Raw genomic sequence first — 26,721 nt, 5'->3', positions numbered from 1 at the left:
TGTCTTTCATTTCAGTTTATCCGTTCATCACTTTATGTAATGCACAGTGCTCCAAAGGAGCTTCACAGAAAGCCGGAAAAGGCAACATTCAATTTTAATTTTTAGTGAACTATCCCTTTAACAGTAGTGAAAAAAAAAAAAAAAAAAAAAAAAAATATATATATATATATATATATATATATATATATATATATATATATATATATATATATATATATATATATATATATATATATATATATATATATATTTTTTTTTTTTTTTTTAAGAAGCACAATAAGACAAATACAATAGAGATACAAATTAAACTATTTCTTCAGATACTGTAGGTTTTACTCAACATGTATACATTTATTTAACGTCTTTTGTTGGTTAAAATGAATGACAGGTATTTAATTTGGAATGCTGTCCTTTTAAGACGGAAGGCGAGCATTAAATACTGACACACGTTCAGTTTTCACACACCTGTTCATGTTCACTTAATCCATAAACGACTGTATTGACGTGAGATTCTCTACACTTCTATCAACGTGATTTTTATCCTGCTTTCACTAACTGTAAATTAATCGACAACGAATTGTGACTCCCGGGAAAAACGAGACGTCTGGTAAACTCATCCCTACTCCTTCGGGTGCTGAGGCCATTGTTTCAGATCGCTAGTAACCACAAAGGAGCTCAAATTCTACATCTCTTTATACAGTTGTATTATTTATTGTTATTTAATTTCATATTACATTAATTTTCAACCTTCCTGAAAAAGTAAAAGGAAACCATCTTGGTAAAAGTCATTTTCCTGGTCTGTCTGGTTTTTGTGTTAATGTGTTTTACCTCATTTTGCCCTCTGTAGTGAATCTAGAGTTCTGGTCCATAGCGTGTATCCTGACATACTGGTGATGCACACAGAAAGAGAGTAGCTACGGTGCACTACAAAGAGCTACCGGTTACACCATTGTTTCAGATCACTAGTTTGCGTTTTATTGTCTATCCATCCACTGCGGCTGGACATTGAGATCAAATTCATTTTCCAGCACTGAACTTTTGTCCACAGATTTGAGGTGAAATCAGGAATAAAATCATCTCTCATCTAAAACTCATCTCTCTGTCAGGACTCAGAGAAAGCATTTTACTCTCATCTGCAGCAAACACTAGATGTGTGTGAACAGTGAAGTGTGCACTACACGTTTATCCTCACCTGGGGTCAGAGGTCACTGGATCAACACTGAGGTCAGGAGGAATTCCTATGGACCAGTCACTCTTCAGAGACACACCGCTGTGATCTGGAGATGAAGATCTCTGACTGTTCCTCCTGCTGACTCTAAAATATAATTATTCATACACATCTTCACACAGTAATTAACACAACACAATTAGTTCAGATGATGTATGATGTTGTAGGAGTCAGTCTATTGTGTCCAGTACAGGACAGTGTCTCACCTGGGGTCAGAGGTCACTGGATCAGCACTGAATTTAGGACGATCATCCATGGATGCATCACTCTTCAGAGACACACCGCTGTGATCTGGAGATGAAGATCTCTGACTCTCTCTGTTCTCCATAATAACTTCAGACCTGCTTATAGAAACACAAGAGACAAATGACACACAACACTGTGTTTATTATTCCAGAGATTGCAGTGAAACACAGTTTAACACCGCACACACAATCAGACTCCTTATGTGTGACAATAATACAGAAAATAATGAGAACAGCAGACAGCAGAAGAGAAAGAGCTTTAATAATGTCTCACAGCACCATACCAAGCTGATGGAGTCTCACCTGGGGTCAGAGGTCACTGGTTCAGCACTGGGGTCAGAGGTCACTGGTTCAGCACTGGGGTCAGAGGTCACTGGTTCAGCACTGGGGTCAGAGGTCACTGGTTCAGCACTGAGTTTAGGAGGATCATCCATGGATGCATCACTCTTCAGAGACACACAGCTGTGTTCTGGAGATGAAGATCTCTCACTGATCTCCATGATGAAGAACTGATCTGAGGTCTGTCAATGAAGAAACAAAACAAATAACACTTTGACCACTTCACTGGATGATCAGTAAAAGTAATCCATCAATACACGATTCTCTATGAACATCACGTCACTCTAAAATGACGACAGCAGCAGAACTGTACAAATACTGGACATCCACACACACACCACAGCATTATCAGACAACACTACACCTCCATAACAATGTGCATGAATCAATACTCCTCAAATAATAAAGCACTCACCTGTCACTTGTAAATAAAGTCTGTCTATCATTCCATGTCCCTTTACTCGTATTAAAAAAATAAACATGGCCAAATAACTTCTTGTGCTCGGTGCTAGCTGTTAGCCAGTCATAGATGCAATCTTTGAAATGGTGCACAAAACTGTTGTTAGCAAATTCAGGTTAAGTAGTTTATCCTTCAGTTATTCCTCTTTTGTTTGTAAAAGAGCGTCTTGAAAAAGGCAGATCAACAACAAGATCTGGTGTAGATCACCGGTGACAGTGGCTTGGAAATTCACAAATTAAAACTGGAATCAATGTTGCCAGATTGGGCTACTTTAACACTGCTACCGCGGGTTGTTTTTCATGTCTGCTGGTTGAAGCAATCTCAGTGACGTGAAATTTAGCCCCTGGAATGTGAATTTTACCAGGAGAAAAAAAAATTGTATTTTACCCCTGGAATGCGATTTTTAACTGGGGACACCTCAAAACACGATTGGGTGGTTTGTGAGAATACCTGGCAACCCTGACTGGGAGAAGCAAGGTCCCAGAGGGCATGATGTCATGGAATGTCAAAATCTGATTGGCTGATGATTCTGTAACTAATGCTCTTTACAAATCAGATTTGACGTCTTTGAAAAAGAGGGAAGCACTCTCTGTAGAGCAGGCCCTGTTTTTATCAGGGGGGTAGAGTTTCATATTTTATTGAAGCATTGGCTAGCGGACCCCCACCTGATGTTAGCATCCCATTGACTCCCATTCATTTTGGCATCACTTTGACAGCGAATAACTTTACATCTGAGGCATTTAAAGACTCCATTTGTCCATTCATTATTTCCATACACATGAATATTACGCTCCTTCTCTGCTGTAAAGTACATCATTCTTACAGAATCTGCACGACTAAACCCTGTCTAGTGTCTGACTGTTGTGCTTCAATAAGAGCAGAACTAGAGTCTGAACACACCACACGTCCTTCAATCCTGCCTCGCTTATCCATCTTAATGCATCATTACTGATATCAACTCCTCTGAAAATACTGAGAACTCGTTCAAAATCCTTACCTTTCTGGATATTAATAACATTTTATTTAGATGAGTTTTTGCTGCAGATCCATATACTATGCTCCTATAGTCCATTATTGATCTGATTAATGTTCTGTAAATAGTGTTCAATACCAGTCTATCTGCCCCCAGTCTTTCCCAGACACACATCTCATTATATTCAACATTTCTCTTCCATCTTCTCAATATGCCCTTTCCATGTGAGTCTGCTTTGCAACAAATCTTACAACAAATCTTATTTTGGATCCCGTTCTAGATTGTGATTATACAACTTTAATCTGATTTCCTCATCCATTCTTTTATTAGTGAAAAAAGTCCACTAAGAATTTAACCCCCACTTAAATGACCAACTTCTTGTAATGCTTTTCTCCTCTGTACGAGCTCCATCATCTGCAAACAAACATCTGCAAATATTTGTATCCTCCTAAACACATCATTTATCATACTAATAAAAAGCAATGGTCTTATAACACGCCCCTGAGGAATGCCATTCTCTATCATACGCTTTTTCACAGTCAAAGAACAATCTCTTTATTAAACAATGCTTTTCTAGTGTCTGTCTACTGTTCCTCGTCCCCCTAAATCCACTCTGATCTGGTGATAACTTCTTACAAATAACACAATAATCTTTCTGTAATCTTCTTTTCTATTATTTTACATCCATGGGAAGTAAGTGAAAGTGAAAGTGACGTGACATTCAGCCAAGTATGGTGACCCATACTCAGAATTTGTGCTCTGCATTTAACCCATCCGAAGTGCACACACACAGAGCAGTGAACACACACACACACTGTGAACACACACCCGGAGCAGTGTTCATCATTTATGCTGCGGCGCCCGGGGAGCAGTTGGGGGTTCGATGCCTTGCTCAAGAGCTCCTCAGTCGTGGTATTGAAGGTGGAGAGAGAACTGTACATGCACTCCCCCCACCCACAGTTCCTGCCGGCCCCGAGACTCGAACTCACAACCTTTCGATTGGGAGTCTGACTCTCTAACCTTTAGGCCACAACTTCCCCACAGTAAGTGCTCTTGGCCTTCAGTTTGTTGGAAAACTATGATTCTTCCCAGGCTTCCTTATGGGAATAACTATTGGCTCTTTCCATGTCTTTTGTAAAACCTCTTGGATCCAGATCTTGTTGAATAAAACCCAAAGTCTCTCAACTGAGATGTTTTATCTGACCATAGCTCACTCCGTCTTGTCCAGCTGCTCATTCTTTCACTCTTTTTAATGCTTTCTTAAATTCAGTCATTTCAAATGTCCAGAACTTCCCTTCTGTCTTTTACTGCCAGCTTTATTCTGAACATCTTTTCTCTTCATCTCTTTCTCTCTTCACACAAGTTTCTAGAAGAGTTGTCTTTTATAAGCTCCTCTGGAAACATTATTGTCTTCTCTTCATCTGTTTCCGCTAACTTTTCTCCTCTTCTGAAAACAGATCGTTCAAATCTCTTACTTATTCCTCTGATGTTTTAAAATCATGTTTCATATGTCTTTTACAGGAGGACTTCTACCTTTTTCATTACAGAATGATCTCCAAAAATCTCTTTCAGTCTTTCTGACCTCCACAGCTTGAGCCTCTTTACGATTGATTACATTTTATTTTATTTCTTATAGTTTCATTGCGATCTTCATCCCAACACGGAAACATTTTCGACTTCCTGATTGTCTTTCCATCATTTTAAACTGTCACAACAACTCCCTCAAATCTCCGTTAAAGTGTGAAGAGTTTAACATGAGAGCGACATTCTACAATAATACATGATATTAGAAGCTGACAACTCAACTTACCGTCAACTCTGAGATCTGAACAGAAGGAGTTTAACTCTTCAAAATACGCGATTACTTTCGGTTTCGACACTCTTCTTCTTCTTCTTCTTCTTCTTCTTCTTCTTCTTCTAGTGTTTTATGGCGGTTTTGGCAAACCAGCGTAAAGGTGCATTACCGCCACCTGCTGATCTGGAGTGTGGAGTGCGCATAGATTTAGAAGACGGACACAACCCAAAAAAATAAAAGAAAAAATATATATTTCAATAACAAATAATTAAATTTCTAAATTCTACATAGTGTTCCTGTGTTTTTCAGGTATTTAAACAAAATGTCATGCACTGCTGATTGCCTTGAACAATTTCCTAACAATGTATTTAAAGAAATGTGATCAATTCCCAGCCATCCTAATTCTTGAATTAATTGAAATCGCTCTCTTTCATATGCAGAATATTCAATAAGAATATGCCTCACTCTTTCTACCTCTCCACATTTATCACACTTTCCAGATTCATGCTTACCTATCTTATACAGACCTTGATTCAATGCTGTATGTCCAACTCTCAGTCTTGAAAGAATGACATCTTTCTTTCTATTTCCGTATCTTTTCCTCTTCTTTCCAACACTCTCCTGAATCTGGAATAGGTGTCTTCCTTTAGACCCACTATTCCATATGTCTTGCCATTTTTTATTTGCTTCTAATGTAATCAGTCTCTTGAATTCAGCTTTACTTAATGCTATCTTAATTTCTATTTGTGGATGATTTAATGCTTTCTTTGCTAGCAAGTCTACTTCCTCATTTCCATCCACACCCACATGTGCAGGCACTCAGAGGAATGTAACCTCAATCCTTAACTGTCTTATTCTATGCAAATTTTGTAACACTTCTAATACTAAGTCTTGCCGAGCTTCAGATTTACCACTTAATAGACTTGAGAGCGCAGCCATTGAATCTGTACATATCACTGTTCTCTCTGGCTGAACTTCTTCAATCCACTGTAGCGCTAGGATGATAGCTAACAATTCAGTAGTAAAAACTGACACATAGTCTGATAATCTTTTAGTCATTTTTATTTTAAAAGTAGGAATATATACTGCTGCTCTTCCAGACTCAGGCTTAGACCCATCTGTAAATACCTGTAACACAGAATAATACTTCAATTTCAATTTATTTGTATAGCACATTTATACACAACTTTGTTGCCCAAAGTGCTTCACATTGTGAAAATAAAAACAAAGTGGACATACAAATTTTAAAATACAGAATTAAACAAGAACTAGTTAAAAAGCCAAGCTAAACAGATAAGTCTTCAGCTGAGACCTAAAGACCTCCACTGATGGAGCTTGTCAAATATAAAGAGGGAGATTGTTCCACAGTTTAGGGCCTGTTACTGAGAAAGCACGATCACCTTTTGACTTCTTTTTGGACTGAGGAGTAACTAGCAATAGTTGATTTGACGATCTTAAAGACCTAACTGAAATGTAGGGCTCTATAAGATTGGAAATATAGTTAGGAGACAAATTATGTAAAGCTTTAAAAACAACCAGTAAAATCTTGAAATCAATCCTAAACTTGACTGGTAACCAGTGAAGAGAACGCAGCACCGGAGTGATGTGCTCTCTTTTTTTGGTGCCCGTCAGAAGTCTAGCTGCAGCATTCTGTACAAGCTGCAGACGTGACAGTTGTCGGTGGCTGATCCCTACATAGAGGGAGTTACAGTAGTCCAGTCGCGAAGAAATAAATGCATGAACAACGGTCTCCAAATCCTTAAAACTAAGAAAAGGTTTAAGCTTAGCAATACTTTTAAGATGATAAAAACTACTTCTTACAACTGAATTAATCTGTTTATCAAAGCTAAGCGATGAGTCAATAATGACCCCAAGATTTCTCACATTATCCTTCACAGTCATCTCCAAAGAAGCAAGAATACTGACTACACACTCTTTAAAATGTGATGGCCCAAATATTATGATTTCAGATTTTCTTTCATTAAGCTGAAGAAAATTATTAGAGAGCCAAATTTTAATTTAATTCAGACAGAGTAACAAAGATTGCAAAGACTGTTCATCACCAACTTTAAGGGTAAAATAAATCTGTGTGTCATCTGCGTACATATGGTACGAGATGTCATAACGCCGACAGATGGATGCCAAGGGGCGCATATACAGAGAAAACAATATAGGACTTAAAATAGAGCCCTGAGGTAGACCGTATTTTAAAGGAACCACAGAAGAAGAGACATTTGCAAAATTAACAGAGAATGTTCTATCCTTAAGGTATGAATGGAACCATTTCAGAGCAGTACTCCTAAACCCAACCTCACACTCCAGCCTTTTTAAAAGAATTGAATGATCCACAGTGTCACTGAGATCTAACATAATTAAAACCACAGCCCTCCCAGAGTCAGATGCTAAAAACAAATCATTCAAAACTTTTATCAGAGCAGTCTCTGTGCTGTGACCAGCTCTGAAACCAGATTGAAATTCGTCTAAAAGAGCATTAGTAGATAAAAAAGGAGTAATTTGTGATAAAACAACCTTTTCTATGACTTTAGATAGGAACGGTAGTTTAGAAATGGGACGGAAGTTAATCAGTTCTGTAGCTGCTAGGCTTGGTTTTTTAAGTAAAGGAGAAACCACTGCATGTTTAAGACAAGATGGAACAGAACCATTAGATAGAGAGCTGTTCACAATTGACTGTATACTAGGGCCCATAGTTTTGAACCCAGCTTTTAGAAACTGTGGAGGAACGGCATCCAGTGAAGTGGACGATGATTTTATATGCTTGACTAAATTTGCAAGAAATGGAAGGGAGACATGATCAAAAGAGTCAAATATGTAAGAACTTAACATGGGGACTTCCAGAACAATACTGCAGGGAACGATATCTTTTTTAATATGTTCAATCTTACTTACAAAAAAGTTCAAGAAATCCTCACAAGTATATAAAGTGGAATCTAACAAAGGTGCTATTGGTGGATTTAGTACAATGTTTATTGTGCTAAACAAAACTTTTGGGCAATGGACCGTCCTTGTTGTACCACTACTTCAGGTGGCAAGTTCATCTCCTGTGTTTTTTATTGCTTTGTGAATTTGTAAGTTTATTAGTGGTGTGGCGGTACGGACTGGTAAACCCTGCCGACTACGCCAAATGTGGCGGTACGGACTGGTAAGTTCTACAGACTACGCCACCCGGAGGCTATATCCGGGACTGCCCTTAACTTTAAAGCACACAGGTTCGTCACGACTGGGTCAGGTATCAGGCCAGAGTTAAGTTAGGACAACTTTATTTAAAACAGATTCAAATTGTATTCACTATATCAAATAATTAGAAACAAACAAAACGTCCCACTTCAAGGAGGGGGAAGGCATGGCGTCCTTTGAGCAGAGGAGATAGCGCTCACGCGTGCACACACACACACACACACACACACCACAGCACGGCACACTTCACTGTGATCACTGCAAATAGGTAAAGGGCCCACCACCACAAGAGGCTACACTGCTGCCGGCGGCCACCCCACTCCTGAAGGGAAAAGAAACAGAAATCACAATTTAAAAACACATAAATTGAAACAAGCATCACATACAGCAACCTGGTTCTCAACAGTCACATCCAAACCTACTGGTTCCATAAAGCGGCCCAGCTACTGGGTTACCAGCAGGCAGAAAGAAGCAGAACGCCAGTACAAAGAACCACCGAACACAGGTACACAAAAAACAACAACAATGATATAATAATAATAAATCCACTGGATTGATCAAGAACCAAAAGACATACTACAAAGTCAAACAAATAACAAAAAAACTAAAAAAAATCATGAAAGATTATAATAAACAAAGGAGAATAATACAAAATAAACAATTACATCGAACACAATAACCCCAGACGAAAGAAAACAATGCTAGTGACAGTTAGGTAGCAATTACCCTGTTGCACGCCACGTTTCAATCAGTTACTCACAGTACTGGTGGGAAATAAACGCCATACCCCGAGTCCAGACCGCGGACCAGCTGATCCTGCAAGTTCTCAGTTGATGCAGCAATACACAGTCGTCACCCGACAACGTTATATTAACGTCAATATCAATCCGCTGTTAATGCAGCCGCATGAAAGCAGATGGAAGAGCGCAGTTCCAAAGACCAAATGTATGGAATGAGACGCGCAGCTGAGCAAAGCGAAGCAAACAAATTAGACACAGCGTGAAGCAGCCGTAGTTGGATAGAACAGGTAACAGTTAGTCGGCGAAACATCAAAACTATTAAACGATGCACAGTGCAGAAAAGCCACACAGCAAACGACAAGCCCACTACAGCAGCCCACTGCGACGTCCCTTGCACATTGACCCGCACCTTAAATAAGGAAAACACACTTTACTTTAATCAGCCGACCATGAAAACTTATTTAAAATTGATAATAAAATTGCGTCACACATACCTGTACTGCGACTCACGAAGCACAGATGTAGCTGTACAAAACAACTGTCTCCATAACGGACTGCGATTAAAGGGCTTCCCGAAAAGCTCCTCAGTCCACCGAAGTAAAATCGGTTCGTAAAACCCAGTGCAAGACCATCAGCATTTCAAAACACTCACTGCAAACGCTCCTACCTCGTCACCATGCACACAAAAGCCCGGAAGTACGGTGGCTCGCTCGCTTACACCGGACGAACGCACACGCATAGCACAAACGGAAACGATTTTATAGGCAGGTAAACAACCCTAACCAGACATGCCCTCAATTTACTAGATGACATCAGGGGAGGGCAGATCGTACTGCTACATTCTACCCCCCCTTCTTCATCGTCGTCCCGACGTTGAAATATTTAAACACGAGACCCTACTTCCAAGGCCTAAATCATGCCATAACTGAATTGGCCCCACAGGCTGGAGGATTCACATTTCCAGCTCCTATCACCCGTGGTAAACGGTGCACATTAGAATGTTGACCTGCCCCTACTCGTCCCGTCCGGCATGGAACCACCTCTAATGGATTAGGAGACTCCAAGGGGAGGGTTCTCTCTTCAGATACCAACTCCCCATTGGATGCTTCTGTGGGTGCTGGGGGATCAGCAACCAGCACTGTTCCAGATAGATCTGCTCTCAAAGTGTTCCCTCCAGGAGCTAACGATGGGACCTCGGAAACCACATATGCCAAGTCCCCATCTTCCAATTCTTCCTCAGGTTCTGAGGGCATGGGTAAATTGACTGAACTTTCGGAGAGGTCCTCCGCTACTGCCTCCCCTTGGACTCGAGGTTTCAATGCTGACCGATGGACATGCCGGACTTGAGTCAGGTCGTTAACCGGAGCCACTGTATACACTGAACCACCAGACAGAGGGGCTTTTACCACCTGATATACAGTAGAGCTCCACAGGTCATGAATCTTATGTCGACCCCGGACCCCATAATCTCGCAGATAGACCCGCTGGCCCTCCCGTAACAGCAACTCTCTTACCCGTTGATCATGTCCTGCTTTACGCCGACTTGCCGCAGCCTGCAGCCGCTCTCGGGCACCATCAACCGCCATCTGCAGTCGTGCTTGATGCTCCTCAATCCACTGGTGGACTCGACCTGACACTGGATCTCGTACCTGACTGAGCAAAAAGTCTATGGGCAACCTTGGCTCTTGCCCAAACATCAAAAAGAAGGGCGACTCCCCAGTAGCTTGGTGAGGGGTGGTATTATAACAAAACACCACCTGTGCTAGGCAAGATGCCCAATCTCTCTTCCGATCTGTGGGCAAGGTCCACAACAAGTTGTGTAAGGTCCTATTGAACCTCTCACACTGGCCGTTACCAGCCGGGTGGTATGGAGTACTGCGTGACCTTCCCACCCCATACAGGCTACACAACTGTTGAATCAAGCTGGACTCAAAATTATGGCCCTGGTCAGAATGAATGCGCCCAGGAACCCCAAATGTGAAGAACCACTCCTCCACCAGGACCCTGGCCACAGTACTAGCCTGCTGATCCCAGGTGGGAATTGCCACCGTAAACTTACTAAACACACTGGTCATTACAAGCACATTTTCTTGCCCTGCCTGAGATGGCTCCAACACAGTAAAATCAATAGCCACGATATCATTCGGACGGGATGCCAATAAATGCCCCATGTAACTTCGAGGGACTGGTGCCACATCTTTAGCTTGCTGACACCACTCGCACTCCTGTACCCACCAAGCCACGTCTGCAGACATGCCTGGCCAGTAGCAGCGCTGTCGCACAAGTTCCAAGGTATGTTCAACACCCTGGTGTCCATGCTGCTGATGTAAAAGAGTTAGTACCTCTGGCTGCAAGACAACCGGTAGGACTACCTGAAGCACTGTCTCCCCTCCATCAGGCCGGAAAGACCGTCGGTATAATATGCCCTCTTGCTCTACCAACCAGTCCCATTGTCGGAGGAGCATGATCACCGGCTTAGCCAAAGTCCGTCGCTCCTGTGGGCCTGGCCGCTGCCCTTGGTGCCAGAACCTCAAGGCTTCCCCTACCACTCGGTCCGCCTGCTGTAAAGTGCTAATATCAGGTGCCGAGCGACTAGGCCAAGCCTGCATCGCATGCGAAGTGGTGACCTCTGCTGGCCCTACCGTCACTCGCCGTAACAGCTCGGGTACGACAGCCCCTAATTGCCCATTACCACTGGCCTCAGACTGCACCGTAGTTAATCGGGACAGTGCATCGGCATTTTGATTGGTTCTACCCGCCCGGTACTGAATCACAAAATCAAAGGCAGCTAACTCAGCAGCCCACCTTTGCTCAGTAGCGCCTAACTTGGCTGTAGCCAGATGACTCAACGGGTTGTTATCAGTGCGTACGACACACTTATGTCCCAAAAGGTATTCACGAAATTTCTCAGCCATGGCCCATTTAAGAGCCAAAAATTCGAGCCTCATGGAACTATAAGTGGCCGTATTCCGTTCTGCAGGCCGAAGACCGTGGCTAGCGTACACGATGGGTCTAACCTTGCCTTCGACCTCCTGTGACAACACAGCACCGAGCCCTGCATAACTGGCGTCGACCTCCAGTATAAAAGGCCGTGTGAAATCTGCATATGCTAAGACTGGCGCAGGAGTCAGCTTTCGCTTCAACATTTGGAATGAGTCCTCACATTGTGGGGACCAAGCTGCTGCCAACTCTAGACTGCGCCTACCTACCTTACCTCGCGTTAGCTCTGCCACTATTTGATGTAATGGAGCCGCCAACTTTGCAAATCCCTCAACAAACCGCCTGTAGTAGCTAGCAAACCCCAGGAAGGTCCTCAGCTCAGTGACTGTCGTAGGACAAGGCCACTGAGCTACGGCCTCAAATTTACCTGGTCTGTAGCTACGCCCGAGGCAGAGATTACGTGCCCCAAGTATGTTACCTTTTCCTGAAAGAACACACATTTTCCTAGCTTTACCTTGAGGCCTTCGGCCCTTAGTCGACCCAGTACCATCCTTAATCTCTCTAAATGCTGTTGCACGGATGATGAGAACACAATGATGTCGTCCAAATACAGCAAAACAGACTGGTGGCGCTGGTCACCAAAGAGCCGCTCCATCAGGCGCTGGAACGTACTTGGCGCATTGCACAAACCGAACGCCATACGATTCCACTCGAACAACCCGAACGGCGTGCAAAAGGCAGTTTTGGGGCGATCGGGTTCAGATACAGGAACTTGATTATACCCACTAGCTAGATCTAACGTAGAAAACCAGTGGGCACCTGTCAGTGAATCCAATGTCTCCTCAATCCGAGGTAACGGAAACGCATCCTTGCGCGTTTTAGAATTGAGTTGACGGTAGTCTACACACATGCGTAAACTACCGTCCTTCTTTTTAACTAACACGACGGGGGAGGCATATGGGCTGCAACTCTCCCGGATAATTTGTGCGTCTAACAACTGACTGATATGGGTCTTGACCACTTCATACTCGGACGGTGGGATACGTCGATACCGCTGCCGGACTGGAATGTCATTGGTTAAGGGGATCTCATGGGAAAGCAGGTTGGTGCAACCCAGATCTCCTTCGTGCGTCGAAAACACACTTTGATACTCCCGAAGGAGAGCCCTAACCTGCTTCTCTTCCTTGGCTGACAATCCTAACAAACCAACCGACTCGATCTGCTCTAGTATATCCGACACGTCACCAGAGGCTACCCGAGCAGTCACAGTGGCGACTTCGGTCAGTCCATTTGGTAACCCCACTAGATATACCCTAGATATACCTCCCTTAACGTTCCTACCACTGTAGTAGGATACAGCACTATGTCAACGGTACCGACATTTATGACAGGGACCAAAACAGTACCCCCTTCCACCGGTACTAACGAAGGCGAGGCCAATAATCCCATGGGCAAACCAGTCTCAATGGGCTCAAACAACATGGTCTTACCTGCAAGCAAGGAGGAGCAGGTAGCGGTGACAAATGTCAAAGTGCCGCTAGAAATGCGACACACCCTGCACCCCCTTACCTTTACGTTATTCTTACGGTCAGTAGCACGAACGAATTGTTGACAATTTTGAAGTACCTGGGTCATATTTGTATCCTCGGCTAAACTTGGCAGCTCAAATAAAGCGGAACCGTGACGACCGAACAACTTTCGATAACAGCAGCTAAGCACATTCATGCCTAAAATACCGGGAGTATCTATGCCACTGCCCGGAGGATCACGGACCACTAACACTCCACATCTAGGGATTTTATTACCGCACAGTTCAATATCCAATTCGAGATACCCAATATACAGAATTTCCAAACCGTTCGCTGCTCGGAGCTGCAGCCAGTGACAGGATTGCAACCGATCCTGGCCCCATGGCTCAAACCTCAACCGGAAACAAGTCTCAGTGATGGTTGACACCATAGAACCAGTATCTACTAGGCAGGGTACTGAAACCCCACCAATATTTACGACAAGGTGTGGACATGAGGACACTAATCGGGAAGCAGTTTCATTACTATTAACAATAAGAGAGCCCCGCGTGCTCCCTACCGAACTGTGGCTCAGCAACTCGGTAGGAGCTAGTTTTCCGACTGGTTAGGGCCAGGCAAGGACCTTGGTTCACCGGCCGAAGGAACAACAACTGGGCGTGGCAGAGTGCGGGGGGGGGGGGGGGGGGGGGCGATGCTCCCCATCGCACTCCCTTGCAAAATGACCCGGTTGCTGACAACGTCGACAGATCAATTGAGCTGGACGAGGAGTACGACCATGGGAAAAGGTAGTCTGATTCTGGGCGATAGTTTGCGTAAGTAAATCTAGCTGCTGTTGCTGCCGATGCAGCATTTCTCTTAGCTCGCCTAACTCAGATGTACGCCTCCCCTGAGCACAACCTATCTCAGGACTTCCCCGGACCTCGTACTGAATTCCACTTACCAGGGGGACAGACTGACTTCTACCTCTAACACCCCCTGGTAATCCCTCTCGTTCCCAACGGATCGCTTCTCCCCGAACCTCTAGCAACGTTACAGTGGGCTGACGACGTATTAATTGTTTTAATTCTCGACGAAGTGCATTATCCGACACACATTCGACAAATTGATCCCTCACAATTAAGTCACCATTTAAAACTACACGTGGCGATTGGCTTTTTACCTTCTCAAACAAACTCAATTACACCAAGGAGAACTCCAATAATGTTTGTCCTTTGTGCTGCCTGCGAGAGAAAAATGCTTCTTGCAGTGCGATGTATGACTCAGCACAACCATACACCTCACGCAGCGCTGCAATAATTTTATCTGGATCGCTTTTCTCAGCACTAGAACGGTATTTAATCTCGTTGCGGGCCTCTCTGTCAAGATGATCATACAAGAAAAACACTGCTCCACAGAGGTCATATTCTGAACTTGCATACATGCTTGGGCCTCCTCAAGCCACTCGTCGATACTGATACCAGACCTGCCATTAAAATTTGGGCAGCGTCGGTCCCTCGGAATAAATACAAATCTTTCAACTGTACCAGCACTTACATCAGCTGATCGTGGTGTAGATGGGCATGCTGCACTAACAGAAGGTGCGCCAGGATCGGGAAGCTCAACTGCCGCACGCTCCTGTCGCAACCTCTCATTATCCATCCGTAATTTGGCTATCAAATCCCGCATCTCCTGCAATTCACTATCCATGGCGTGCCACAAAAGGTACTCACCAACCACTACTCTGCCACCAGGATACTGCAAAAGAAGAAAGAGAAAAAATAAAATAAAATAAAATAAAACAAACAAAAAAAAACAACTCTCCTCAAAGTCTGAATCTGATAACCAGTCGAAAGATCCTGCCGACTGCGCCAAATGTGGCAGTACGGACTGGTAAACCCTGCTGACTACACCAAATGTGGCGGTACGGACTGGTAAGTTCTACAGACTACACCACCCGGAGGCTATATCCGGGACTGCCCTTAACTTTAAAGCACACAGGTTCGTCACGACTGGGTCAGGTATCAGGCCAGAGTTAAGTTAGGACAACTTTATTTAAAACAGATTCAAATTTTATTCACTATATCAAATAATTAGAAACAAACAAAACGTCCAACTTCAAGGAGGGGGAAGGCCTGGCGTCCTTTGAGCAGAGGAGATAGCACTCACGCGTGCACACACACACACCACAGCACGGCACACTTCACTGTGATCACTGCAAATAGGTAAAGGGCCCACCACCACAAGAGGCTACACTGCTGCCGGCGGCCTCCCCACTCCTGAAGGGAAAAGAAAAAGAAATCACAGTTTAAAAACACATAAATTGAAACAAGCATCACATACAGCAACCTGGTTCTCAACAGTCACATCCAAAACTACTGGTTCCATAAAGCGGCCCAGCTACTGGGTTACCAGCAGGCAGAAAGAAGCAGAACGCCAGTACAAAGAATCACCGAACACAGGTACACAAAAAACAACAACAATGATATAATAATAATAAATCCACTGGATTGATAAAGAACCAAAAGACATACTACAAAGTCAAAAAAAAAAAAAAAAAAAAAATTCATGAAAGATTATAATAAACAAAGGAGAATAATACAAAATAAACAATTACATCGAACACAATGACCCCAGACGAAAGAAAACAATGCTAGTGACAGTTAGGTAGCAATTACCCTGTTGCACGCCACGTTTCAATCAGTTACTCACAGTACTGGTGGGAAATAAACGCCATACCCCGAGTCCAGACCGCGGACCAGCTGATCCTGCAAGTTCTCAGTTGATGCAGCAATACACAGTCGTCACCCGACAACGTTATATTAACGTCAATATCAATCCGCTGTTAAGAGCGCAGTTCCAAAGACCAAATGTATGGAATGAGACGCGCAGCTGAGCAAAGCGAAGCAAACAAATTAGACACAGCGTGAAGCAGCCGTAGTTGGATAGAACAGGTAACAGTTAGTCGGCGAAACATCAAAACTATTAAACGATGCACAGTCATAAGCTTTTTCTACATCGAAAAAGACTCCCACAAGCCCCATTTATTAATCTGAGCTTTTCGAATTTCAGCTTCTAAACACAAGATTGAATCCATCGTATTTCTACCTTTTCTAAAACCACTTTGATATGCTGCAAAAATGCCTCTACTTTCAATCACATAAGTCAACCTGTTCATCACCATCCGTTCCATAAGTTTGCATTAATTTGATGTCAGTGCAGTTGGTCTGTCATTAATTGGCTGAGAATGGTCTTTTCCTGGTTTAGCTGTTGGCACTATGACCCCATGCTTCCAATCTGTGGCAGATTCCCTGTCTCCCATAGTTTATTAAAAAGTCTTAAAATCGTACTTAATGATAAATCAGATGTGCTTTATCATCTCATAGCATATGTCATCCTAACCTGGGGAAGTAATTTTGCCAAAATCATGAAAGATTATAATAAACAAAGGAGAATAGTACAAAATAAACAATTACATCGAACACAATAACCCCAGACGAAAGAAAACAATGATAGTGACAGTTAGGTAGCAATTACCCTGTTGCACGCCACGTTTCAATCAGTTACTCACAGTACTGGTGGGAAATAAACGCCATACCCCGAGTCCAGACCGCGGACCTGATCCTGCAAGTTCTCAGTTGATGCAGCAATACACAGTCGTCACCCGACAACGTTATATTAACGTCAATATCAATCCGCTGTTAAGAGCGCAGTTCCAAAGACCAAATGTATGGAATGAGACGCGCAGCTGAGCAAAGCGAAGCAAACAAATTAGACACAGCGTGAAGCAGCCGTAGTTGGATAGAACAGGTAACAGTTAGTCGGCGAAACATCAAAACTATTAAACGATGCACAGTGCAGAAAAGCCACACAGCAAACGACAAGCCCACTACAGCAGCCCACTGCGACGTCCCTTGCACATTGACCCGCACCTTAAATAAGGAAAACACACTTTACTTTAATCAGCCGACCATGAAAACTTATTTAAAATTGATAATAAAATTGCGTCACACATACCTGTACTGCGACTCACAAAGCACAGATGTAGCTGTACAAAACAACTGTCTCCATAACGGACCGTGATTAAAGGGCTTCCCGAAAAGCTCCTCAGTCCACCTAAGTAAAATCGGTTCGTAAAACCCAGTGCAAGACCATCAGCATTTCAAAACACTCACTGCAAACGCTCCTACCTCATCACCATGCACACAAAAGCCCGGAAGTACGGTGGCTCGCTCGCTTACAACGGACGAACGCACATGCATAGCACAAACGGAAACTATTTTATAGGCAGGTAAACAACCCTAACCAGACACGCCCTCAATTTACTAGATGACATCAGGGGAGGGCAGATCATACTGCTACAGTGGCATAGGGAACAACCAAGGGGGAATTGCTGGAATAGCAACAGAAGGAGCAATATCATGGTCTTTCATCTTCAAACTATTTACCTCCTTCCTTACTACCCAGCCAAAGCTTGTTATTTCTCTGTATGCATATTCCCAACAATCTTTCAGAAGTAGTCTAACTGGGTGGCTTTCCAGATGTCCCTTGACACCACACCAGTACCTTAACCTCAACTGAGAACTACGCAGATGTAGAGGCAATTCTCCCATTTCAACTTGTAACGAAGACACTGGAGAAGACCTAAATACACCACAACAGATCCACAAAGCTTGATTTTGAATTACGTCTGTCTTATTAAGCAAAGTTTTGTTTGCAGAACTGTAAACTACACAGCCATAATCTATGTTTGACCTAATAACAGCACAATATATTCTCTTCAGTGCATGACAAGCACCATTGATTCCTTTTGTGCATTTTTCTATCATTTTCTGAATATGAAATCTAAAATTTAATTTAGAGTCCATCCACATACCCACAAATCTTACTAATTTGTTCTAGCTGACAACCATACATTTTGACATTCAGGATACTTTTTTCTTTTTCGAAAAACATATTACTTTTGTTTTCACCACAGAAAATGGGAAACCCCAACTATTCGTCCATTTCTCCACCTCATTCACTGCTTTTTGGATTTTCTTTTCTACAAATGAAACATTACGCCCCCTTTTCCATAGTGCTCCATCATCCGCATACAATGATCTTCCTATTCCCGTATCCACACTATGAAATATGTCATTTATCATTAAATTAAAAAAGAATAGCACTGCTCACACTTCCCTGTGGAGTACCATTCTCAATTGGGAAAATCTTAGGAAAGACTGTCCCTACTCTTACTTGAACTGTTCTTCCAAACAAGAAACTCAGAATCCAGTTCTACATTTTTCCATCAATTCTCAAGCTTTCCAATTTTATTAAAAGTCCCTCTTTCCACAACATATCATAAGCTTTTTCTACATCGAAAAAGACTCCCACAAGCCCCATTTATTAATCTGAGCTTTTCGAATTTCAGCTTCTAAACACAAGATTGAATCCATCGTATTTCTAGCTTTTCTAAAACCACTTTGATATGCTGCAAAAATGCCTCTACTTTCAATCACATAAGTCAACCTGTTCATCACCATCCGTTCCATAAGTTTGCATTAATTTGATGTCAGTGCAGTTGGTCTGTCATTAATTGGTTGAGAATGGTCTTTTCCTGGTTTAGCTGTTGGCACTATGACCCCATGCTTCCAATCTGTGGCAGATTCCCTGTCTCCCATAGTTTATTAAAAAGTCTTAAAATCGTACTTAATGATAAATCAGATGTGCTTTATCATCTCATAGCATATGTCATCCTAACCTGGGGAAGCAATTTTGCCTCCCATAAGTGCTCTCTTTAACTCATATAAGTCTAACAAACTTCCCGATGGATTATTTTTTACAAATATGTGAGCATTCTCCCTAACTTTCTGTTCTCTATATTTCCTCATATTTCCTGAAATATTATCGTTACTGTGCACCTTTATGAATGCTTTCACTAACATCTCTGCTTTATCACTGTCTTTCATTGCTATTTTTCCATTGTTTACTAGAACTGGGATATTGTTATTTCTCTGAATCCCTCCCATCTTTCTTATCATATTCCAAATTTCATTTATTTCAATTTCTTCCCCAATTCTATTACAGAATTCCCTCCAGTAATTGTTACTTCTCTCCTGACTATTTCCTGAGCTCTCACTGAACAATACAGATTTTTTGGCTTTCTTCATAATTTTATTTCTTTCCTGAACTTCCTTACTTCACTCATTATTCCACCACGGACTGCTTTTTTACTATTTATAGACTTATTTTTGCCAATTACTTCCTCAGCCGTATTTCTTAACACTTCACTTATTTTCTTACTAAGGTCATTACCTTGTACTCTCCCTTCCTTTTTCTTGTCAGATGACTTCCATTTTCACTACCAGTTTCTGATGCATTACTCCAGCTTTTCTTTCTTTTCCGATTTTCCACTACACTCCATTCATTATCTCCATTCCTACCTCCATCCGCTTCAAACATTTCTTCCTCCATTTCTGGATCGCTTCCGGATTCTACACCACTTCCTAACATGCACACTCCAGTCACAGATCAGCCGTTACCAATCCCACCTCCAGAGCGCTCTGCAACCGGGCCCTTCTTCTTCTTCTTCTTCTTCTTCTTCTTCTTCCTCTTCTTCTTTTAAAGGCGGTTACAAACTCATTTAAAAGGTGTATTCTCAGGTTTCTGCTTTCACTTCAATGTTGATGATCTGTTTCAACCTGATTACACTTAGATTTGATTATCTTTGCATTGCATTTTCACAGAAGATTCATTATTATTATTATTATTATTATTATAAATGTTTGATCTAAATCTCAAAATTGTCCTATGGTGTGACTGTCTCAAGGATGTTTAATAAATTTCTACTTTTATAAATGAAAAAGAAAAGCATACAATTGTTAATAAATATTTAAGACATAATTTTACAAGTGTCTATTTTAGAAATTGGTGATATGAACTTGAAGTCACTGAACACGTTGTCCTCCGGTGTGACATCATTTCCTGTTTTAAACTCCACGGACAACTTTAATTAGTTAAAGGGCCAGAACTGTGTTTTACTGCAGATTTGTCAACTACACAAATCTATTTTCCTATCCATATCTTGACAGATAAATATCTAGAGTAAAACAAACTGATCAAACTGTACAGTCAGGTGTCAGTGTGTGATGTGTTCATTGGGATGGATGTGAGTGAAAATCTGCTTAGGGCCCAAAACACTCGAGACGGCCCTGGGTACAACTCTAAAACTGAAGATGAAGACTTATTTGATACATTAGAAATGTGCTGAACACATTGTTTATCCAAATTCACGTTTATTAATTGGCGGTGATTTTAATATTACTCTAGACGAGTCTCTTGACAGATGGCCTCCTCGTTCTCCAACTTCTTCCAATATCAGACTTAAGGAGAAAAGAGAAATTCCCTAATTTAAAACCCTTCACCTGGAACAATAAGGCATGTCCTGTCATGTCTCGTATTGATTATTGGCTATAGCTTCTTGTAGCTTACAGAAAGAAAAGATTTTAATTCACATTCTTCCTCTGCCATTGACAGACCATGAAGCAGTTTCTATTAATGTTGGCCTACAATCTTTCTCCAACAACCATTATAACTCTTACTGGAAACTTAATCATTCAGTTCTGGACACCCAATCTGTTCAGATGACCATTCACAGCTTGATTGAACATTATCTGAATTTAGCTCATCTGAGTTATGATTATTGTAATAACTGGGAATTACTGACGTTTGAAACTGGGACATTTGTAATAAATGATGTTAGTGTATTAGTCAGTGCCAGGAAATATGAAGAAGAAAATATCATTTGAAAGATGACAGTCTCACTCAAAGATCTCGCTCTATTTTCTCTGACGATGAAAACATTGATGTTTTATATGGAATAATAAGCATATTGTATCTAAATCTGAATGAAAATCTGGTTTTGGTGAGGCACCTTTTGAGCAAGAAGGTGTTGTGTTAACTTGTTGTGAATAGTTGTCTAAATGTCCTAAAGAATATGCTGTAGTTGTGGATGGTGTAAAAACACATGTCCCAATCTTCTCTGCAGTGCTTGGATCCTGCTGACACTGCTGTGGCTCCAGTTTGTTCTCTTCTTCCTCTGTTCAACACAATCATCCACAGCTTCAGCTCTTTTTCAGACGGATGTTGTCTCCAACTTTCTGGAAGAACTGTGTTGATGCTTTGATATGGATCAAATCTGGAAATGAGCTCCTCACAAAGATTTCAGCACAAATAAAGGAGAAGAAATGTCTTTCAAACTCATTTAGAAATATTAGCCCAGTCACTTGTTCCTTGTAAACAGATTTGACTGTGATGTTGAGACACTTTCTACATTTTGTGATCTACAAACAGAAACGCTTCTTCATTTATTTTGGAGATGTTCTTGATCAACTCTTGTGATATTGTCCAGCCTGGTTTCACACACAGGGTTTAAACCAAGCGAGGATTACTGAGAACAGAACACAATTCATGTGAGTCTCACACATCCTATTAACCCTTTCAGCAAACGCAGCGCAGAGCTCTGTTTATGTTGGTTTGGAGTTACACTCGGCTCAATTCAAGTCCTCTGAAACTGTGTAAAGAAACACACCGAGCGTAAACACACACACACACACACACACACACACACCGAGTCAGGACATTAATGTCAGATCTCATCTAGCAAGCAGTGTATGGACAGAACAAGGGGAATATATGCTGTGCTAAATGTTGAAGTGTCACAGTATTGCTCTTCATATTCAGTTCAATACATGGAGAGAGCAGAAAACATGAAGTGTGAATCAAACCAATGCCAAGTAAACATGAACGCTGCACAGAGGAGTGTGATCTTATCTTCTCAGTGTGAGCACATCAGGTCTGTAAGTTACTGCACATCCTCAGCTGAACCAGTGACCCTAAAAGAAGACATCTGAACACAAATGGAGAAAGCAAGGAGGTTCGGTGAGGAGAAAAACAAGCTCTGTCTTGCTCCTCAGCAGCACACCACTATCTGTGAAACCTGCGTTAACTCCTTCAGACAAACACAATCCTTTCAGTTTCTGAGCCGGATGTGTCATATTAAAGTAAAATACACCAAACCAACAAACAGAAAGAGATGAGATCCAGTGCTTCGACATCTGTCCAGAGGTTCAGTAGAAGAGCCGTGGTGTCAGAAAGAAGCCCTTCAGCAGCTTTCACAGCAGAAACTAATGATGAGAGTCTTTCAGCTTTCACTGCACATTTAAGATGATCTGGACAATTTCATTCATGAGTGTCTGAACAAATATTAACTCAGGATTAACTGCAGCTTTAAAGAGTCTTGATTTATTTTAGGTTCAACCTCATTTAGTTCGGTTTAACTCGCATCATTTGTGATTATTGTTAAATGTGTGCCTTCCCTGCAATAACTCTTGATTTATTCTGTAACATTTCTAGAAGATCCTCTCTGTGTTGTGTAATGTGTAGTGCATGGCATTATGTGCTTTGAGAAATCAGATCATTCTGAATTAAGTCAAAAATATCGTTTAACTAAATAAAAACCTTTTATTGCCGAAGATTTTATTTATTTATCTGTGTTAGCTTTGTATTCAATTTATACTGTAGTTATCTTTGAAGACCCAACAGAAATATAAGATGAATGTTTAACTGTAAAATACTGTTAACAATAGGATTCATGCTGTCTCTCATATATGTTTCTTCAGATTATTGAAAGACACTCGAGGTGTTGAATCATTGGTTTCAGAGAGATTTCTGACTCAAAGACAGAGTTGTGTTCACTAAAGCTGAAGATATCTCTCGATTATCGTCTGCTCAGTCCATCTCTGTTCACAAACACACCTGGAAACTACATTCTGTGGAGAAATAACATTCATTATATTAAAACATCAGTCTTTCTAAACTCATACCACCAAGACGCTCTAAACTGAGTTGAGTTTAGCTCTAAACAGTAACTTTAAAATAAATTGGTTAAGACAATATCTTCACAATTCTTCATCTGTCTGAATATAATTCCTGGCTTTATTTTCTCTAAATTGGGCGTCTTATAATTTCTCTTGATGTGTAATTATAAAACTGAAAAACTTCCAATCAAACTTTCTAAATTTGACCAACAAGTTGGTGTCTTACTCCTGGTGTCTTACACAGAAACACAGTTTTCTGATCTGGAATAAAGCCAATATTAGTGTAGAAATAAGTCTTTATTTTGTCAGCGTTGGTTTAGTAATGGGTTGTTCTCAGTGAGTCAGTGATTGAATAATGATGGGACTTTATTAGGGTTTCCAGACTTTCTCTGAAGATCCAGAATTGCTCTTCCATTAAAAGAGTTGAAGGCTCTTACTATAGGGCCGTTCCTCAGGTGTGCATGTGCTGTTCACAAGCAGTGTTTCTACATCCACACTTTCTGTCTGTCTCTAACCTCAACATACCTCTGTCAGCTTTAAAGCCTCACAACTATACTATTAGATCCTGCTTTTTACAACACAATATCTTCTTCAGATGTTACTAGTGTTGATATCTTGCTAAAAGCTTGTTGGATAACTCTGATGTCAAACTGTTGTTAATAAGTGTCTCAGTTTGATCATAAATCCTCAGTAATGTGTGAATGGTGTTCTGATGTCACAGAGACTGATGAACACACATTTGTTCTCATCCACTGATGAAGACGTCTTCACTCAAACCATCATGCTGCAATCAAAGAAGAATAGAAATCAACATTCATCTGAACTACACACACTCTTCACATCTATTCATGTTAGGATCTTCACTCATTTCTTCTCATATTAATGTCCAGGTATTTCCAGTAGCTCTTCTGTCAGTTGTGAAGTGTTTAATAGTGACTAACTCTTTCTTCAACACTTGTGTGCTCATCACTGATCTCTATATAATGCTCTATTATAGATCAGTCATGCACTCATTTTGGAGCAGTTTCCAGCTGTTTTTTAAACCAGCAACATCTGAACATCTGAAGAATGATGTCACACTATTTCTTTATTTTCATTATTTCTACATGGAGAAGAGCACAAAGCTTCAGACAAAACCACATTCACTTGATCAGAAAGTAGTAGAATAGAGCTCAAAGCAACACAGAAAGGGAATTTCTTAAGAGCTTTTTATAATAAATAATAAAACTCCAGCCCTGGATCTCACACAAACCCTTTCGTCTTATTAATATATATTATATTATTCATAGATCTCAGACAACAGTCAATTCTGGATTTTAGTGGCTTTTGTTTTGAACCATGAAAAGTGTCTGGAAGTGGCTTTAATTTTCTCCATGTATCAGTTCATGAATTTGATGAATAATAGAGTTGATATGAGAACTACTCAATTCAGAAGGATGTCTACACTGTAAAAAATAAGTGTAATTTTAACTGTAAAATTTTGTAAAAACGCTACGGAAAAAAACTGATAATAGGTTAACAGTAAGTTCCCGTACTATATACAGGGAAAAACTGTAAAAGATCTAACAAAGCATTTAATGTAAATTTACAGTAAAATTATGTTAATTATACAGCTTTTAGAAGTAAAAAAAGAACAAATCAATGTATAATTTACAGTCTAAAACTGTAAACTGATATTCCCAGAATTCCCTGCGTGACACTCCACGTTTGAAAGTATTTTGTTTAAATAATCATGTTTTTAAATAGTTCTTGTTATCAGTTATGTACATTTGAGCTTTATGTTACATCTTCTGTTGCTTAAAGAAAGTTTTTTGCATTATTTAAGTATCACGTGTGTTACCATGATGGTGTTTTGTGTTTCCATAAATGTGCACCTTCTATATGTGAATATATACTTCTGCTTGTGAAGCTACTTGTGATGAGCTTTGATACTTCATGTGGCTTTCTCTTATACAGTACCATCTTTATTATTATGGTGGTTGTCAGTATTTTCAAGGTACAAAACAGATTTAATTTTGTGTGTTGTTGAATTTACTGGTTTATATTCACATTTTCTTGTTTGTAAATTACAGCTTTATTTTGTAAAATTAACAGTTTTTGACGTAAATGTGTTTACAGTTTTCTGTTTTTTTACAAAATTATTCTGGCAACCACAGCTGCCAAAAAGTTTTTGTAAAAACAACAAGAAATTTTTTACAGTGTATCCATGAATTGGTCTGGTGTGGTGTTAAAATCCTTCTGTAGGATATCTAGCTCTGAGCTCATTTATAACATCTGTTACCGTCTCCAGAAGACACTTATTATATCCAGACACATGAACTAAGATCAGAAATATTTCATCTCATTTTAACACTACTGCGAGTCAATGACCAAATAGTCCTTTACTAGAGATTCTCTTGATAGAAATACACTTTCTGATCAAATATAGCAACTTACATTATATTGATTCAGTTGAGTATTAGATTATACTAAATCAATTCAGTAAAATAATATTAATAATAGAAAATAATGTACATTTGATACTCTATTTGGGTAATACAGATGTGTATATAAGTGTGTGTTTTACATTTAATTATAAATTTTCTAAAGATCTGTTTGACTTATTTCAGCAAACTTTAACAAATGTCTTCATCTAAGAAACACACAAATCTTTCTATGATCAGTTCTTCTGATGGCCGACTCTTGTCCAACACATACTTTAACTAAAACTAAAGATGGTTTGACAGATGAAGTAATGGTTGACTAAATAAACCCAGTACTAAGCAGTTGATCTTGATTCGGGTCCCAGTCCTTCTCCCAGCTCGCACCTGAACAAGCAGATGATGCTCTACCTGCGTCTGAATGAAGTAGCAGTGTCCTGGAGAAACATCCTCTCTGTTGGTCCATCTGATGATATACAAACACCTGACCATGGACTACATGCACACAGCCTTCTTTAGAGCTTCTGTATAAAGAGAAGCCAGCTCCAAAACTTCTGCTGAAACCTTGTGCTATATATGTGGACCCTCTTGAGACCCTCACAGAAACCTCTCCTGCCTCGTTCTTATCAGAAACTGAGAAATAAAAGAACTGCAATCACCATAAATAATGACAGAAGCATTCTCTTACAGCTTCATTATATTTAATAACACTTAACAACATCATTTTATATGCTGATCCTGTAATCCCAGAAGAGTCTCTAGACATGTAATTATACATTTAAACATTAAGTACACACTATCATGCTAACGATCGTCGGCTAGCTAGTGATGCTAGCTCATAAACAATATTGTGACTGTATTCTTCACACTTGATAACTTAGCATAGACATGAATACATGTTTAAACACTTAAATATTTTAAAGCCTTTATTATTCTCAACACTTCAGCTGTGCAGAGAAATTCTCTTGAAAGATTCACTTCTTAATCATGATGATGACATTAAGAAACGTGTTAAAAATCA

The 26,721-nt window shown here is 40.7% G+C and overlaps 1 protein-coding gene and 2 long non-coding RNA genes across 12 annotated transcripts in view; 1 reads left to right on the top strand and 2 right to left on the bottom strand.

The window, feature by feature from the left end:
• The window catches only part of LOC127939993 (uncharacterized), a 235,539-nt gene extending 233,687 nt beyond the window's left edge, over nt 1–1,852 (top strand). Inside the window, exon 3 of the long non-coding RNA XR_008148938.1 lies at nt 1,789–1,852. This is a non-coding gene — a long non-coding RNA (uncharacterized LOC127939993). The remainder of the gene's footprint in view (nt 1–1,788) is intronic.
• The window catches only part of LOC128020811 (NACHT, LRR and PYD domains-containing protein 3), a 638,518-nt gene that overhangs the window by 265,818 nt on the left and 345,979 nt on the right, over nt 1–26,721 (bottom strand). Inside the window, exon 1 of one of the 9 annotated variants that reach the window (XM_052608230.1) lies at nt 829–884. The exons of the other annotated variants lie outside the window; for them this stretch is intronic. Coding sequence (XP_052464190.1) covers nt 829–869 — 41 coding nt within the window. The 5' untranslated portion in view covers nt 870–884. Of the gene's footprint in view, nt 1–828; nt 885–26,721 lie in introns of those variants that run through there. 9 annotated transcript variants of the gene reach the window in all.
• On the bottom strand, nt 7,037–17,647 carry LOC127939089 (uncharacterized). Of its 2 annotated transcripts, none has more exons than XR_008148929.1 (2): nt 17,438–17,647; nt 7,037–9,384 (listed from the first exon to the last, which is right to left on the bottom strand). It is a non-coding gene; the product is annotated as an uncharacterized LOC127939089 (long non-coding RNA). The 2 variants fall into 2 exon arrangements; XR_008148930.1 differs by lacking the exon at nt 17,438–17,647 and adding an exon at nt 9,470–10,433.

Source organism: Carassius gibelio, chromosome A1 (genome assembly GCF_023724105.1).
Source record: "Carassius gibelio isolate Cgi1373 ecotype wild population from Czech Republic chromosome A1, carGib1.2-hapl.c, whole genome shotgun sequence".
Taxonomy (NCBI): Eukaryota; Metazoa; Chordata; class Actinopteri; order Cypriniformes; family Cyprinidae; genus Carassius; species Carassius gibelio.
The sequence above is the reverse complement of the archived record's forward strand: the minus strand, read 5'-3'. Positions and strand labels throughout refer to the sequence as shown.